This window comes from Cercospora kikuchii (assembly GCF_019650295.1).
Source record: "Cercospora kikuchii DNA, contig_00003, whole genome shotgun sequence".
In the NCBI taxonomy this organism is placed as follows: Eukaryota; Fungi; Ascomycota; class Dothideomycetes; order Mycosphaerellales; family Mycosphaerellaceae; genus Cercospora; species Cercospora kikuchii.
The window spans coordinates 2,779,558-2,796,430 of NW_025408584.1; the positions used below are offsets into that span (position 1 = coordinate 2,779,558).

At 53.4% G+C, this 16,873-nt stretch overlaps 8 protein-coding genes across 8 annotated transcripts; 4 read left to right on the forward strand and 4 right to left on the reverse strand.

Moving 5' to 3' along the window:
- Window positions 1-43: 43 nt before the first annotated feature.
- CKM354_000546400 (uncharacterized protein) lies at window positions 44-458 on the reverse strand (the record flags this gene model as incomplete). Its single annotated transcript, XM_044800738.1, has 4 exons — window positions 44-73; window positions 122-208; window positions 258-369; window positions 421-458. 4 exons carry the CDS (start codon window positions 456-458, stop codon window positions 44-46), a joined length of 267 nt encoding a protein of 88 aa, XP_044656673.1.
- Window positions 459-998: 540 nt separating this feature from the next.
- On the forward strand, window positions 999-2,081 carry CKM354_000546500 (uncharacterized protein; the record flags this gene model as incomplete). The annotated part of the gene is made up of 1 exon (XM_044800739.1): window positions 999-2,081. The coding sequence occupies one exon, from the start codon at window positions 999-1,001 to the stop codon at window positions 2,079-2,081; it is 1,083 nt and encodes a 360-aa protein (XP_044656674.1).
- Window positions 2,082-3,441: 1,360 nt separating this feature from the next.
- On the forward strand, window positions 3,442-4,169 carry CKM354_000546600 (uncharacterized protein; the record flags this gene model as incomplete). The annotated part of the gene is made up of 2 exons (XM_044800740.1): window positions 3,442-3,714; window positions 3,783-4,169. 2 exons carry the CDS (start codon window positions 3,442-3,444, stop codon window positions 4,167-4,169), a joined length of 660 nt encoding a protein of 219 aa, XP_044656675.1.
- Window positions 4,170-5,785: 1,616 nt separating this feature from the next.
- Window positions 5,786-7,543, forward strand: CKM354_000546700 (Hsp90 cochaperone STI1; the record flags this gene model as incomplete). The annotated part of the gene is made up of 1 exon (XM_044800741.1): window positions 5,786-7,543. The coding sequence occupies one exon, from the start codon at window positions 5,786-5,788 to the stop codon at window positions 7,541-7,543; it is 1,758 nt and encodes a 585-aa protein (XP_044656676.1).
- Window positions 7,544-8,127: 584 nt separating this feature from the next.
- CKM354_000546800 (uncharacterized protein) lies at window positions 8,128-9,926 on the forward strand (the record flags this gene model as incomplete). The annotated part of the gene is made up of 2 exons (XM_044800742.1): window positions 8,128-9,425; window positions 9,491-9,926. 2 exons carry the CDS (start codon window positions 8,128-8,130, stop codon window positions 9,924-9,926), a joined length of 1,734 nt encoding a protein of 577 aa, XP_044656677.1.
- Window positions 9,927-10,063: 137 nt separating this feature from the next.
- On the reverse strand, window positions 10,064-11,823 carry CKM354_000546900 (uncharacterized protein; the record flags this gene model as incomplete). The annotated part of the gene is made up of 4 exons (XM_044800743.1): window positions 10,064-10,230; window positions 10,320-10,343; window positions 10,412-11,362; window positions 11,418-11,823. The coding sequence occupies 4 exons, from the start codon at window positions 11,821-11,823 to the stop codon at window positions 10,064-10,066; spliced, it is 1,548 nt and encodes a 515-aa protein (XP_044656678.1).
- A 712-nt stretch (window positions 11,824-12,535) lies between these two features.
- CKM354_000547000 (uncharacterized protein) lies at window positions 12,536-13,711 on the reverse strand (the record flags this gene model as incomplete). The annotated part of the gene is made up of 1 exon (XM_044800744.1): window positions 12,536-13,711. The coding sequence occupies one exon, from the start codon at window positions 13,709-13,711 to the stop codon at window positions 12,536-12,538; it is 1,176 nt and encodes a 391-aa protein (XP_044656679.1).
- Window positions 13,712-13,933: 222 nt separating this feature from the next.
- CKM354_000547100 (uncharacterized protein) lies at window positions 13,934-15,232 on the reverse strand (the record flags this gene model as incomplete). The annotated part of the gene is made up of 1 exon (XM_044800745.1): window positions 13,934-15,232. One exon carries the CDS (start codon window positions 15,230-15,232, stop codon window positions 13,934-13,936), a length of 1,299 nt encoding a protein of 432 aa, XP_044656680.1.
- Between the last annotated feature and the right edge of the window lie 1,641 nt (window positions 15,233-16,873).

The following is a 16,873-nucleotide window of genomic DNA, read 5'->3' on the forward strand; positions in this document are numbered from 1 at the left end:
GGATAGCATCAACAACTGTATATCTTCAGCAAGCTAAACCTTCTTACAACAATCCAATGACGATATCGCCTTTCTGTGAACAGATCAGTATAGCACGTACGGCGCAGGCCACGATACTTACAACCCGAGCCGTAAGATGAACCTCAACGTCCAGATCTAGCTGGATACGAATCTTCAGCGAGCTCTTCTCCTCCTCTTCTTTGGAGACCTGTGGACGAATCAGTATAGCACATGTGGTGCAGGCCCACTGTACTCACAGCGCCCTCATTATCACCTCGATTTCCGGGTCCTGGTTTTCTGCCACCGCCTAGTCCTCCCAGAGCAGAGTCCTTGCCCGTCAGAGCTCCTGCGGCACCCGTCGGATTGTCACTGTAGGCGATTAGTCGAAGCGACATAAAGCGAACGATAATGTGAACTAACAGTGTATCCGTTGCGGTCTTGGTAGCCTTGTCTGCCATCTTGATTGTGGATTATCAGGTTTGTCTGAAGTTGAGGAATGTCGAGGTTGAGGTGCGGAAGCGGACCTACATAAAAAGCGTTGCACCACGTCAGCGGTTTCCGGCTAACGTGACCTGCATTGTCCCAAAAGATGTATTCTCCACCATCACAGTCGATCTTCTAGGTGCTCGGAGGCGCCGATGATGTGCTTGCATGGAGTTTTGACCTTGGAGGCTTAAGCAGGACCAAACAATGTGCAGATCGGATCTGGCTGAACCAAAAGTTTGGGTAAGTTTGGTTCTGCATGCTCAGAGCTCTTCATGGCATGCAGCTTCCAGCCCCCTCATCAGTGCCGGACGCAGACAGTCCTCGCTGCTAACGCACTTGGCCAATGCGTCGCATTACGATTCTGCACAGCGTACCTATCGGCACAGGTAGCACTTTGAGCTTGCTTACCGCACTACTTTCCGTATTCAACTGCGTGGATGATTAGCCATTGTGGAATCACGCTCTTCTCTCAGCATCAACGCCCGGCACTTCTACAGCTTCTGGATCTCGAGATGAGCCAAGCGCCACACTACTACCTAATTCCGGCCACGAGCGGTCTTTGCATCCAGCCCACCAAAGACGATATTGCCACAGCAGAGATCAATGGAGAGCAGATACAACAATGGCTCATCGAAAGAGCAGATGCGAACAAGGTCGCTTTCAAAAATGCAAGCACAGGCCATTATCTTCGCGCCCGGGGAGACTATCAAGGAGCCCGTGTCAACCAGAGACCCGTGAAGCAGTATTGGGTATGCGAAATTTCGAACACGCCAAATGCCTTTTGGTTGAAGTGTGATGAAGGCAGCACATATCTGTACAACCACATCGGGAGCCACAAGCCAAACAACCCCATATTCGTGAGCAAACCTGCCAAATCATCAATGCCGGAAATGGCTTGGTACATTCCAGCATGCGATGATTGGAAGACTTCCAAGGGCCTCGAAGCATCGTCGAAGTTTTCCAGCTCAGAAGTCCAGGACCGGATCCGCGAGAAGGAGCGAGAACTGGAATTGAAGACTGCAGAGATGCAGAAGAAACTTGAAGAAGCAGAGAAGAGAGAGCGAGAAGCATTAGAATTCGAGCAAGAGGCTCGAATCAAGCAGGAAGAACTAGCTGAAAAAGAAGTTGAGCTCGAGGCGGAGAGAAAAACTATGAAGAAAGAGCGCGTCCAGCAGAACGGGACGGCGAAAGTGAGTGGCGATGATAGACACTGGTTGGAGCGCTTCTCCAGGCTTCAGCAGCGTCTAGAAGCTGCCCAGAAAGAGATCGAAAGGCTTCGAGTATCGTCCGGAACTGGTGACCACGACGAGGTGGAGGATCTCAGACGGGAATTGGAAGCTGCTCGAAAGGAGTCCAGAGACAGCCGAGGGGCGTATGAAGCGCTTCGTGAGTCGGTAGATGCTGGAAACACTGGTCCCGACGGGATCAAGGCTCGAAGAGTGCATAGCGCAACGAAGGAGGCGGAAGCTGCATCAGTTGGACAACGCTGGGCTCCACCTGGATTCAGAGCCGGCAGAGATTCTGCTGTCACGACTGGGGATGTGAAACCTATCACTGTCAAGACGGAATTCAGCTTTCTACCCCGGCTTCAATGATGTTGTTCATGACCTGCCTGGCTCTAATGTCCTGAGAGCGCGTGTTCCTGACTCAGTAGACTGAGTTCGAAGGGGCCCTACAGCTTTCTTTTCTGCTTGCATCTAGGACAATGACCCTCCACAATGATCTCGATACGACACAGGTCTCGGCTTACCGTGGGTTGTGTCCAGCTGGTCGCACATTTCGTGCGAGCGAACCAGACAATGGCAGCGCCCAGCCGACGCCTGGCCTTGATCCTGTGCGCCGACGCTGGCCACTCACTACCAGCCTGAAGGAGAGATTTCCACACAGGAAGAGTGGCTGAGCCTGCACAATATCGTCGCTGCTTGAGCTGCAGCAGTCCGCGAGTCTTTCGCAATCATCAGACTGAAAAGCTCACTCAGTGCCCTGTAGCAGCTTGTTCTACGCCTAGGTGGACTCAGGTTCGATTCGTCTATGAGCAATTGGCGGAGACTCATTCCAGATTTTTGGCCTGTCTCGCACTTGCTGCCTCATGGTGGAACCGAGTGCACATGCCGTCCCATGGAGTTGCTCTTGACGAGTCTCTAGCTCACTCAGGATCGGACTGCGGCTTCATGGCTTTTTGAGAGTGAGTCGCTGCTGCCAATTGTGCGTGAGCATAGCCACATCTAGCGACGATGCTCCAAAGCCACATTGACCTAGTCTAACATCGGGACTTGAAGTGGCATGGACAATTGTGCATCCGAGTAGGGGCTTGGCTGACCAACGATCGGGCAGAACGTCCTGCATACTGCCTCGTGATGCAGCGCACATGGCGAAGTGACGTGTCTCGAGGTGTGCTTTCCTCTCAGCGTCTTGTGCCATGCGAGAACGAAGCACTGCCTAGAACTTGACATTCGAAATCTGTTGCGGTTTTCCGGCCTCGGCACCGAATCGGGTATGGTTCCGCAGTGGCGCTGTAAAATTAGACCCGCTAGGAACCAGAACTCACGCTCAGCCCGAGTTCACCATCCTCAGTCCGCACCGCGGACCACCAATCCGGGCGAATCTGAAGGACCGGTGAGGCATCAGGATCCAGCAACTAAGTCATCCTTCTGCAATTGAGACTCCTGAGTCGAGCAGCTTCACAGCTGCAAGCGAGATTCCGCGGGCTCTGTCCTACGCGACATCACTTGGTTCACTTCGCTTTGCCTGGCGCCTTCCTTCGCGTGGTGTCGCAGCCGAGCCACAAACGGCCTCACTTTTGTGTGTACGCGCTAGTTGGCGCGCAGGGGACTATATGATGTCCTGCTGAACCCGTTGCCGTACGGACAACAACAACAACAACCAGTCGTAGAAATTTAAGATCTGCTATTCCGACCTCGATTCACGCTCACCACACACAACTACAACAACAACATGATTGCACGAACATTCACTGTCGCCTCGCTGGCCGTCGCTGCCTATGCACAGTCCTCTACAACAGCTGATGCTTCAGCAACCGAGTCGACACCAGCAACCACAAGCGGTCCTTCTGCTGCGGATGCCGAGACAACCATCACAGCTCTCTTTGGCTCTCTCACAAGTGGCTTCGCAGGCTCTGTGATTTCTGCCAATGGATGCGATACCACTCTCGCTCTTGCGTGCACAGATAGCGCCATTGCACTTTGCGAAGAGATCCCAGATCTCACGGTATGTCTCCCCAAACGCCACCCGCGGAAGCCCTTGGAACGAATGCTAATGATCTCTCCTTATCTCAGGCCACTGTGACTATTGGTCCAACCGCATACGAGTTTGTGTACGCAACATCTATCTACGGCGGCAAGGGTACTATTGCCCAGTCTTGCGATCTCGATGGCCCTTCTGGTAGCTTCACAGCAGCCACCTGCACGGCTTCAGTATACGCCTCCGTCGGCGGCCAGGAGACTGCCACTTCAACTGTCTCGACGATCACGGACACAGCCGAGTTCACCTACGCTCAAATCCCGATCACTGCTGGCGCTAGTAACCTTCCATCTGCAGGCGCGACCTGCGACGCTGCCGAGTCATCAGACAGCGCCGCTGCACCAACTGGAATGGTGGAGCTGTACAAGATCTTGGTACCAGTCGGCGCTGCAGTCGTCGCTGGTGCTGGTGCCATGCTCTAATTTGCGCTTCATTGGGAGGAGAATTTGGTGATGACCGAGATGGGTTTAATTCGACTTTTCCAGCACTTGTACTTTTTGCACGATACCACTACATAACGACAGATGAGACGGACGACTTCATGGGCAGTTGAGATTAATAGCTTAGAGCTTGAATACCAGTTACAGCTTATCCCAGTATTGAATACAGTACCCAGTCGACAAAAATATTACAGCAAAACACCAGCGACTGCTATGCCAACAGGCACAACCACCTTGACCACCTCGACAACACTGGTCGGCTTTGCAGCACCTTCACTTACGCCCGTCCTGCTTGGGAATGCGGTCGCTGTACTGCACTCTCCTGTCGCTTCGGCCAACCTCTCCACGCCGCCAGTGATTCCCACGTTGGCATGAACTAGATCGTCGCTTGACAGAGTGGTCTGTCTCCGGATCGTCGAGCTCCTGCCTCCAAATGATATTGATTCGTACTGGTTACAGACGGCGGTATTCGCATTCTGCAAAGAGCAGGACTGAGATGCTGTGACTGTGCCTTCGCCTTTGGAGTCGCTGACAGAATTCTCAAAGTTGTAGATGTAATGTTGTGGACCTTGAGTGGCCGTGAGCTGAACTCAGTTAGTAGACAGCACGGCACATGGTGGAAGTGTGAACAGTACGGTGACCGGATCGGAGCATATTGGTTGACCAGAACATGTCAATAAGTAAACAGTCTCGCAAGGCGCTGCTGTTTGGACCGAGCCCGAGAACCCTGATGTCAACGTTCCCAGGAGAAGATCTACTGTCGTCGATGCGAGGCTGGCTTCCGTGGTGTTTTGAGCAAGGGTAATGCCTGCCAAGGCTGTGAGTATGAGCAGTTTCGAAGACATGCTGAAAAGACCGTCGGTTCGCTGAAAAGAAGAGGTATAACGAGAGGTCAGCACAGCGTGCTCAAGCACCTATCATGGTGAAGTCGGTGTCGCGAGGGATAGAACGTAGTTATCCCGTGACGAATATGCCGGACCACGGCTGTGTCAAAGCTCGGGCTGCTGAGATTGGTATTGGCATCTTGATATCTTGGCTGCGAATCGGTCCTTGGCTAATCCAACCTATCATTCTCGGAAATGGAAATAACGTGGAGGGCTATGTTGACCAACGGAATTGATAAGAGAAGCCTTGTCCTTCTTGCTGCTATTCGCATCTGGCAGAGCTGTTCTGGCTGACCATCAACTGAGGAGGCACGATGTCAGGATGGGAAGTCGTGAATAATCTCCAATCAAAGAAATCGCAGGTGGCCCATCGCACTGGTCCCGAGCTCATGACATAGCTGCGCGTGCAAAGCGGGCTCATGGAGCTGAATAACGCGCATGACGCGTCGACGGTGATCATGAGAAGTGGATGAGGGACGTGTGCAAGAAGAGCGTGAGCAATTCGTGAGGGCTCGGAAAAACACTTTCTCCGAAACGTCATCACAGCTTCGTCGAAGCGGTGCGCCTCCACATCGAGAAGCTTCTAGCCTAGCTGTGCTGCTATGAATATTGTCGTAGCTCCCAATCACACTTTTCTGTCACATATTGACGCGATACCCCAACTCACCTCGCACAACTCGACAGGAAGCCGCAATCAATAACAGTGACACGAACATGGCATCAGCAGACGAGCTGAAGGCCGAGGGCAACAAGCTCTTTGCTGCGAAGGACTTCACCGGCGCAGCTGAGAAGTTCTCTGCCGCCATTGCCGCCGACCCATCGAACCACGTTCTTTACTCGAATCTGTCAGGCGCCTATGCATCATTAAAAGATTGGGAGAAGGCACTCGAAGCGGCCAAGAAGACAACTGAGATCAAGCCCGACTGGTCCAAAGGATGGGGCCGGAAAGGAACAGCAGAGCACGGAGTAGGTGACTTGATGGGCGCCGTGCAGTCATACGAGGAAGCTCTCAAGCTGGACCCCAACAATGCTCAAGCAAAGTCTGGACTGGAGTCAGTAAAGAGGGCGATCGATGCAGAGGCACGAGCGGATGGTGTCGACCCAAGCGGAGGGCTAGGCAACATGTTCAACGACCCACAACTCTTCCAGAAGCTGGCAGCGAATCCCAAGACGGCGCCGCTCCTTGGAGATAGTGCCTTCATGGCCAAGTTGCAGAACATGCAGAGCAACCCACAAGGCATGCAGCAGGAGATGTTCTCCGACCCTCGCTTCTTGCAAGTCATGAGCGTGTTGCTCGGCATCGATATGTCGTTCAACCCCACTGATAATGCCGATCGCGACGCTGCCAAATTCCGCGAGCAGGGCGGTGCGGAAGAGGATGTTGAAATGCCAGACTTCAAGCCAGCGGCCAAGAAGGAAGAGGCGAAGAAGGAACCCGAGCCTGAGCCAGAACCTGAGGATGAGGAGGCGAAGGAGAAGAAGGCAAAGAAAGCCGAGGCTGACAAAGAGAAGGCTGCTGGTACAGAGGCATACAAGAAGAGGCAGTTCGATGAAGCCATCGCCCACTACACAAAAGCTTGGGAGATCTACCAGGACATCACATACTTGACCAATCTGGGTGCCGCACAGTTCGAGAAGGGCGACTATGACGCCGCGATCGAGGCATGCAAGAAGGCTGTCGACCACGGCCGAGAAGTTTACGCAGACTGGAAGATCATCGCCAAGGCATTCGGACGAATTGGTTCATCGTATGAAAAGCAGGGCGACCTTGCAAACGCGATCGAATTCTACAACAAGTCCCTGACTGAGCACCGCACTCCTGACATTCTGACCAAGCTACGTGCAGCAGAAAAGGCCAAGAAGCAGGCAGACATCAACGCGTACATCGATCCACAAAAGGCCGAAGAGGCACGCGAGCTTGGAAACCAGAAATTTAAGGAAAGCGATTGGCCAGCTGCTGTGGAAGCCTACTCAGAAATGATCAAGCGCGCTCCAGAGGATCCCCGCGGCTACTCAAACCGTGCAGCATGTCTCATCAAGCTCCTCACATTCCCATCCGCAGTGACCGACTGCGACGAAGCGATCAAGCGTGACCCGAAGTTCATTCGAGCGTATCTTCGCAAGGCGCAGGCTCTCTTCGCGATGAAGGAATACAACAAGTGTATCGACGTCTGCGCAGAGGCTCTCGAGCACGATACCGAGGGCAAGAACACCCGTGAGATCGAACAGCAGAGCCAGAAGGCACTCGAGGCACAATTTGCGGCACGCGAGGGTGAGACGGAGCAGCAGGCACAGGAGCGTATCCAGCGTGACCCAGATATCATGGCGATTCTGCAAGATCCTGTCATGCAGAGCATTCTGCAACAAGCCAAGGGCGACCCTGCTGCTCTGCAGAACCACATGCAGAATCCGGCCATCAGGATGAAGGTGCAGAAGCTGGTCGCGGCTGGTGTGATCAGGTTGGGCCGGTAGACTGGAATGACGTCTAAAGTATAGTCAGAAACGCAGCGAGTGAATGATGCTGATATGTATATTCTATAAAGCATAGCGCAGGCGGTCTGGGTAATCTGCAAAGAAAGTGATAACCTGAAGTTTTCTTGCCAACGCCTGTCATTCTGCAGTACTGCTGATATCGAAATACATGTTTAGGTACGTCGTTCTACTGATCGGCGCCAGCGTCGTGCGCATGATGGTCCGAGTTACAAGAACGTTGCGTGCAAATGCAGGTAGTCGAGAGACAATGCTCACAGTAAGTCGTTCCAGTAGTCTGTACGACAAGCTGCCTTGCTGCCTGGTCGTATTGTGCCACAGTCCGTCGGCAAGAGAGCTTCCGTGGTGACTTGAAGTGGGGCAGACGGCAAACAGCATTGGCCGACAACCTTGACACCTCCTGCTCGACTCACTCACTCGGCATACCACAGCACGTAGCTTCCTTGGTAAGTTGAAGACGTCTCCGCTGATCATCTTGTGCCCCGCGTTATAGACGACAAATGTGAACCTTGGAAGTCCAAGCACATAACCACGATATTGACAACGAAACTGGAGGCAGGAGCACAATGGGTTCGATCAGCGCCAGTGAAGGCTACTCAGTGCCCAAGGAGACGCAGCGCATCTTTCAAGAAGGGATTCTCAACAATCCTCTGATTCCAGCATTGCCCGAAGAAGCTAAAACGGCTGGCAAACATGTTCACTTCACAGGCAATGACTTCCCCAGCATTCCCATCAACTGGCGTTTCGCTGAGAGTGCCGCGGCACTGAAAGGGTTTGAAGCGACCATGCTAAACGTCCTTCGATCAAGGAAGTACGGAAGTCAAATGTCCGACGTCACAATCGACACCGACCACGCTTCTCTGTTTGTCATGTCGCCATTCTTGGTGAAAACCATCGAGGGTGGACAGCCACAAACATGGAAGCTTCATGATGCTGCCGAGCTGGAGAAGAAAGGTATCAAGAACTGCGATCTGCACCGTTCCGGAGCCTCGACGCAGAGACTCTTGGCGACGAACATCTACAAAACCAAAGATGGCAGGAGCTATCATGTGCACGGATCCATGAACCCGGAACCGACGCTCACTGCTCTGGGGATGGATCTCGAAGGCACGGCCGGCGAAGATTACGAGGCCGTTGCCAAGAGGTTTCAAGAAGTTGTTGGCCAGCACGACTCCAAGGAGCTCGATGCTCTGATGAACGACAAGTATAAGCAGGCTGGTACGATCTGTCACTCGACTGAGGAATTTTGGAAGACCGAGCATGGCAAAGCCAATGCTCATGTCGGTTTGTACGAGCTGAAGAGGTCTTCCGAATACAATCAGCCAGCAAGTTGGTGGCCAGAGCATGAATCCTCACCATCGTCTGCCTCTCGTCCTCTGGCTGGTCTCAAAGTCGTCGATCTCACTCGCGTCATCGCCGCTCCAGCTCTAACCCGTGGTCTGGCAGAAATGGGCGCAAGTGTCATTCGGATCACCTCTCCACTCGTCACCGATCTCTCCTTGGTCCATCAAGATCTAAACTGGGGTAAATGGACTGCCGAACTGCATCTCAAGAACGAAGAAGACCGAGCAAAACTAATCGAGCTCATCAAAGATGCGGATATCGTCGTTGAAGGTTACCGTCCAGGTGTCATGGAGAAATACGGACTCAGCCGCAAAGACATCTTCGAATTGGTCAAGGATCGCAACCGAGGTATCATCCACGTGAAAGAGAATTGCTACGGCTGGAACGGTCCCTGGCAGAGAAGAAGCGGCTGGCAACAAATCAGCGATGCATGCTGCGGAGTATCGCTGGGTTTTGCCAAAGCCATGGGGTTAGAAGACAACGAGGCCGTGACCCCAGTATTCCCCAACTCGGATTATTGGTAGGTGATTCTCCGGTGATTTCTTTTATGATTTATTGAACTTTCTGGGCTGACGTGAGCCAAAGTACCGGAATCGCAGGCGCAACTGCTACTCTCCACGCCTTGGTCAGACGTGCAGAAGAAGGTGGTTCTTTTGGCGTTGATGTTGCGTTGAATTACTATTCGCAATGGCTTGTTCGATCTGTTGGTGAGTATCCGAAGCCGGTTTGGCAGGATGTCTGGCAGCGACATGGATCGTTCGTGTATCGGAATTACCACAACATGGGGTATACTGTGGCCAATCTGCTGGGTCTGCTGATGCAACACGACGCGAAGACTTTGTTCAAGCCGGAGTTCTTCGAGCCTAGAGCATCCAAAGCAATGGGTCTTCAGTTCTTGCAACTGAAACCGGTTGCTCAGTTCAAAGACGACGTCAAGCTGGAGTACAACGTCGGCACTCGAGGCAATGGCTACGATAAGCCATACTGGCCGCAGGACTTGAAGACCGAAATTGTGAAATAAGCGGGTGAGGGGCGATCGTTTGCCCATTACGATTGTATGCGTTGTTATTACGAGAGAAGTCGTGATCGTCATCAATGAGCTGTACATGTATCTACAGCCGCCGAAAAGCAGAACGCAGGAGTCGAGCGAACAGGTGTCTACGATCGTGGTGTCAGAATCACTTTCGTGCCATTAAAACTTGTGCATGTCAGAGTGAGGCCTTCGGTCCAGGGCTCTGGGTCTCGTCCCTCGAGGCCGCTGAAGGCTTGACAGAGCCGTACAGTTGTGTAGCTAGCCTCTGTTAATGCGAATTGTTGTCCGAGACCTTGAATTTTGAGCGCAATTAGTAAAAGGTACGAAGGTGTGGGAGACAAGTTTGTGTGGTTGAAGACTTCGTCCACCGACTAGACTTACAAATTCGTGCTCCGCCATTGAAAGCTGTCGTCATCACTCGTTAGTGCCTGTCCACATGGCAGTGCATCTCAGTCTGAAACGGAAACACTTACGCAAGTACTCCCATCCGGGCCGCAGACCTTTCCTGCCTGTCTCGGGGTCATCGAGCCATCGCTCAGGTTTGAATTCGTCGGCGTCCTGGCCGTAGTAATCTTTCCGTCGATGCATCGCGTAGACGTTCCATGCCACGACTTCACCTTTCGGAATGAAGAGCGGCGCAGAACCATCGGGGCCTCCGCCTATAGGAAGAGTTGTGTCTTCGATAGCTTCACGACTGTTCATGGGTACCACAGGATGAAGTCGAAGTGACTCGTTGAGCAATGCTTTGAGGTATTTCAGCTCTTTGAGTTGTTCGAATGACGGCTGAGCACCGTTGAGTTGAGCGACTTCGGCTTGTAACTTAGCCCACATGTCTGGCCTTTTGCCGAGCATGAACCAGGTATTGGACAGAAGGCTGGCCGTGGTGTCGCGACCGGCAAGCAGAATGTTCAGAAGTTCACTCCGGATTCTGATGGGATCAGTTGTTTGTCGGACTAGCTCATCGATGAAGACGTATCGGCTATTGTTTTCGACCTTGTCTTTCTCGGCTAGCAGCTCGTTCCGCTTGGCGAGACCTTTCTGCACATAATAGTCGACAAAGTTGTGGACGAATTCCTTGTCCTTCTGGAAACGCTTGTTCGCGGGGAATAGCTTCGCCCATGAACCCCAGCGGGACAGATTAGCTATAAAATCTTGTGACAGGGTGAAAGCCTCGGCGAAACCGTCATTGGTATTTTTGGAGAGCGAATCCGTCGATTCGCCGAACAAAAACTCCGTGGCACTGTCGATTGTAAGACGAAAGAAAAGTTCAGACAAGTCCACTTCTTGCTTTGGGTTGATTGTTGCAATGAGTTTCGAGACGTGCTTCTCGAAGGTTGCCACATCGCCGACTTGAGATCTGACGAAGCTTGGTCGGAGCATTTCGCGGGAGTGCTTCCAATCAGCGCCATCGGTTGTGAAGATGCCTGCAGGAAACGTTAAGTACCAGATCAGAGAGCGAAAAGCAGTTGCTAATCATACCATCGCCTAGTAGAGGACGGAATCCGACCTTGCGACGCGTGCCCAAGCTCCATTTCTTGTGGTCGATGGCTTGAATCACCTTGAGGTTCTCAGGCTCAATGGTCGTATGGATGCGCCGGCCAAGAGCTATGATCTGGAATGTATTTGCTCCAGCTTGCCGGAAGCGATCGGTGCTTATTTCCAGGATCTTATGGGCCTTGAGCGCGGCGATGTTCTCGAAGAAGGCGTCCAGCCCAAAGATGGGATCTTTTTGCGGCCATTTCGGAGCTTCCAAGCAGCCTTTCTCGCGCTTCAACGCTCGTCGCTTGCTCCATAAGTCGACTGAGGTGGCGACTTGGTAGAGTACGTACAACACGACCAAGCCTGCAACGGCCTTGGTCGTGGAGTTCAGCTCCGCGAAGTTCATGCTGGACAAAGCCACCGACTACGAGCGAGGAGGGAACGAGCTGGCTCACAGTCAACAAGAGCAGAGTCAGCAGAAGAGAAGGTCATATGCGGAGGTGGAGAAGCAGTTCTGCCTGCGGTGTTGGTACTGCCAGGCTGGACCATCGCTGATGTCCGTGAGGGCGCTCCACCCCCAACGAAGTGGCCTATGAGCGGCGCGATCGACGCAGGCTTGGCGAGGGTACGGACGCACGCTCGCCCTCAGCTGCTTCAGCCCCGGAGCAGCGCGAGTCTTAAGAGCGGTCTTGCGGCGCATGGCTTCAGGTGTGCGGCTGCACTTGTCACACGCGCGTCGTGCTCCTTCTTCCTCGGCTGCTCTGGACCGCGCCTGCGCCTGCGCGATTGGCCCGACGCCAAGCCGGCCCTGCTCGCCTTCCACAACAGGAGCGTGCATTTTCCTGGCCGACCACGACACCGCCGTCCTCCGCTCCCATGCTTGCCACGACATCCCCGCTTCCACGAGATGATGCCCACGAGCTGCTTCGGAGACTCCGACAGTCATCAATGCCAGCATGGCTCCAGGTCACCGCTCCGATGGATCCGCGGCATGGAACGCGTCGAGACGCGCCTGGCAGACACAGAAACAGACACTGAGCACACTGAGAAAAGACTGAAAACGATCGACTTTTGTTCATTGGACATATGAAAGATTACCATTAAATTACGCCATCCGGTCACTTTTGTGCGCTGAGTGCGCGCCGGACCTCTGTTTGGATGGCCTCACTCATGATTGCGGTGGTCGCCTTGCCACCCAGGTCGCCCGTCCTGATCTCCAGCCCGCCGTCTTTCTTCGAGTCGAGCACCTTCGCGATTGCCTCTTCAATGGCATCCGCCTCGCGGTGCATGTTGAACGAATACCGCAACATCATCGCCAGACTCAGCACCTGAGCCACAGGATTCGCAAGACCTTTTCCTGAAATGTCTGGTGCGGACCCATGCACAGGCTCGTAAAGACCAATCACTCCGCCGACACTATTCTGCCCTACATTGGTGCCTGGCGCGCCCGCAAGACTTGCACTGGGTAGCAAGCCGAGACTTCCCGTCAAGCCTCCCGATTCATCGGAAAGGATGTCGCCAAATGTGTTGTCGGTCACAATCACTCCATTGAAGGCGGTTGGCTTGGTAATGAACAACATCGCTAGGGAATCGGCCAACTGGTGTTGCAGCTTCACTGTGGGAAACTCTTTTTCGAACACCTCAGTCACGACTCGGCGCCAGACTCGCGAGCTGGCGAGCACGTTGGCCTTGTCAGCGCTGAACACTGGCCTGGGCGGATCCGTCTGCAGTGCGAGTGCGCCTGCGACACGAGCAACACGCTCGATTTCTGGTCTCGAGTACTCCCATGGATCGCATCCATAGTCGGATTCCTCGATCTTGTTCCCGTAATATGCCCCACCGCAGTTCTCTCGGATCAACATGAAATCTACGCCCTCAATGACCTCGCGCTTGATAGGCGACCAGTCGACCATGGTTTTCGAAGCAAATTTGCAGGGTCGGAGATTGGCGAAAATCTGCATCCTCTTTCGAATCCGAAGCAGGCCGCTCTCTGGATTAGGCTGAGCTGTCCCCCATTCGGGACCTCCTGCGGAACCGAAGAACACGGCATCGACACTCTCGCACTTTCGAAGTACTTCTTCTGTGACAGAGTCTTTGTGCTTATCGAGTGAGCAGCCACCGCAGAGATCGAAATCTCGCTCGAATCGAGCTCCCGTGGCCTCTTCCACAATATCGAGAACTTTCAATGCTTCAGTGACGACTTCAGGGCCGACATGGTCACCCGGTAGGACCAATATCTTGCCATGCGTGGCCGGAGGGTTCACCGTTGAACCATTAACATTGTTTGCAGGCATTGTTGTTTTGCTGGAATAAAAGTATGACTTCAATGACGACCAATGAAGCTTGGACTGTGTGATACAGTGGCTGAAGAGGAACTGAATTGCTGAAGATGCAATCCAACCAGAACACCCCGCCTCCGTTTTCGGCGACCGGCTACGCAGCTTTCGCAGCAATTATTGCCGAGGTCGGTACAATTATACGCATGAGCAACGTGAGGTGTTTGCCATGCCTGTTTATCATGCGACCATCGCTTGGACTGCGGGCTTCTGCTCCACAGGCTGGAATGCGTGAGTTGGTGGGTCTCCGAATGTTACCGATCGCGATAGCTCCTGGAGTCCAGCAACGACCTCCGCACGTCCATTGAACGAGTATTGAGAGCCGCGACCAATCGCCTCATCCATGTGATCGTAACCTTGTCGCAGCCAGTGCAGGACCAAGGTATCCAAGTGGAGCGTTTGTTGCATCCAATCGAAGACGGCTGCGAACTTGTCCCATGGACCGATGGAGACATGGCGCAGGGTCAATGCTCTCAGAGAGTCCTGATGCCTCGCCAGGAAAGCGCAGAGATCCTGCTGTCTCAAGATGGCTCCAGTCAAGTGAATCTCTTCCAGTGCACTAGCAGTGAAGACGCCCAGAATGCTCGGTGGTAGAAAAGATTTCTGAACTCTGCAGCAGTTTTCACTGAACTCCAGGCTCAACTTCCGCAGCAAAGGCATTGAACGTGTGATTTCTGCCATGGTGATGATGTCCTGCAGCGTAAGATTGTGCACACATCCTAAGCTCACGGCGAGCGACTCCAGTTGTGACAAGGCTGAGCTGAGCGATTTGACACTTTTTGCAATACGAGTCATTGAACCGTGACTCAGGGGAGCTTTCTTGTCGGACAGGCAGAGTGTGCGTACTGGGAATTGCGCCTGAGCGATGGCAGACAAGAGTAACGAAGCAGTCTCGCCATTGTCGTCTGGGGAACGGCCAAGCAACAGGAATTCGTTCTTGATGCTTGACTTTCCGGTGCTGCTCAGATGCTCCACGAGTTGACGGAAGCCGTAAGATACGGGCGAGAAGTGAGAGTGTGTGCAAACTTTGAGCTCCGGAATGACTCCAACACGGGCGAGATTGGCAAGCGATCCTGCAAGCATCGCTACGTCCGACCGGCCATTGAACTCTCCTTCAGGCTCTGAGTCCCATGAGCTCCAGATTGCTCGCTGGCAGTCATCCTGGAGACAGGCAGCCACACCGTGAGGAGTTGAACGGACGACCGAAGGCGACACGTTGGTCACCACGAGCTCGATCGTTTTCAGCTTGCGGCATAACCTTTGACTCCCAGTGATGTTGAGTAACGCTTCAAACGATGCCCTCGTAATCAGATGCCTTCGGTGTGTAAAATATCGTTGGACGAAGATCTTGTCCACATTCTTGGCGACTTCTGTCGATGTGAGGCGCAGCGCCAGCAAGTCCGATCCCTCGGTGGCCGCAGCAATAGCCTCAATCAGCTCCGGTGGCAGTTGCAGGAATGTTGAGCCCATGTTCTCCATGACTGTTGATAGACCTTGGGTTTCTCCTGTCAGGATTGGGGTTTGGCAATGAATGAGGAGTGTAAAATATCCAAACAGCTGGCAGCAAGCAAAAATATCTGAGCAGACTCAGCAGAGCGAGATCAACAATGTCACCCCTGGAAAAGCGCGTCGCGCAAGCGCTCGGGTTAGTGCTTACTAGGCGCTGTCCCCGGGACCCGTCGCTTGCACAACCGGCTACAGCGCTGCTAGTCACTCGAGGAGAAGGACGCTTAATACCGTACCGGACTCTTCTAGACTCGTCAGGGAAGCAAATCCGCGCAACCTCCAGTCCGCGACATGTCCTACAATGACCATGCCTCGCAGGAAAAGGCCACCAGCTTGGCTGCTTCCCGTAATAACCGACCCCGTCACTCCACAGCTCGGGTACGCACCGCCACCTCTATCGATGATGCTGATCAATGCCTGAGAACTGAATGCCGCAGCAACGCGGTCAGCCGGATGCCACTCCGAGACAGACACTGCACAGTCGAGACGTGGACGAGTGTTCGCATGAACTTTGTTGTACGAACAGCTGGGATTCTTCGTCGCTGATCACACAGCGCGTAATCTCGTGCATCCAACCACGACACGCACCGCAGAATCGTTCGAAGTCGCTGTCGCAGTGTCGTCAATCCTGGCCTCACATCTTCCGCTTTGCCCGAGACAAGCGCTAGTCGGCATATGAAGGTGTCCAACCAGGCACCCCAGTGAACCCAAAGATCCTCACATTACTGGCAGGGTGACAAGAGTACATCCCTTGGCGACCTTACGCGTGAGGCTGCCTCGTCACCCTATGTGGTCGCTCTACGAGCACCTCGTGATTCCCGATCCAAGGGCTCTTCTCTGGTCATCATCGGCAGACAGTACGTTGTTCGACGCTCATCTGCTCGCCAGCTTTCGGGATCTGACGGTTCTCCTTTTCACGGAGTATTTGCCGACAGATTGAATGAAAATTTGACCTGTCCAACGAGAGCTTGTCTTCACGCGTCTGGAGAATTCGACCTTAAGTTAAAGCTGCACCGTCTACGATGAAGTGGGCGATCATGAAGGGTAGTCAATCGAAAATGCCGAAAGCCACTCAGAGCCAATACAACCATGACTGATCCTTGCTAGTTGCGGGGGGCACGCGGTACAACGCGCGTAGTGCCATACCGGCCAGAGATTTCAGTGGCTTGTGTTCTTCCCTGAAGCACTCGACGCTTTGCCATTCGTTGGTGTGGCGGAATTCGAATTGCGTGAAGCTAGTCTTTGTTGGCCTACGCAAATCACGCTACCATGCACCATTCCTGGTATCAAAGCCTGAGTGAAGTGGCTGAGGACAATTGGTGGCAAGGCTTTTATCGGACTTTGGTACGCGCGCGTCTGCTGGGAAGCGCGAGCTTTTGGAATGTGAACACAGCTAACAACGAATAACACCGTCGGCCCCCAATGTTCGCGTTATCAGCCAGATTCGAAGAAGGTGCGACCAAGTGGTCCCGGGTTTGACGTGAACATCTTCAACGCGAAGGCATGCCACGTACTACGCTCGAGGTACCTTGCAAGATGCCTGATCATCGTGAAGGAAGGTGATACTGACCGCTTTGTCGCTGTGATCAGCTTTACAACCCTCGACTCCTTCTG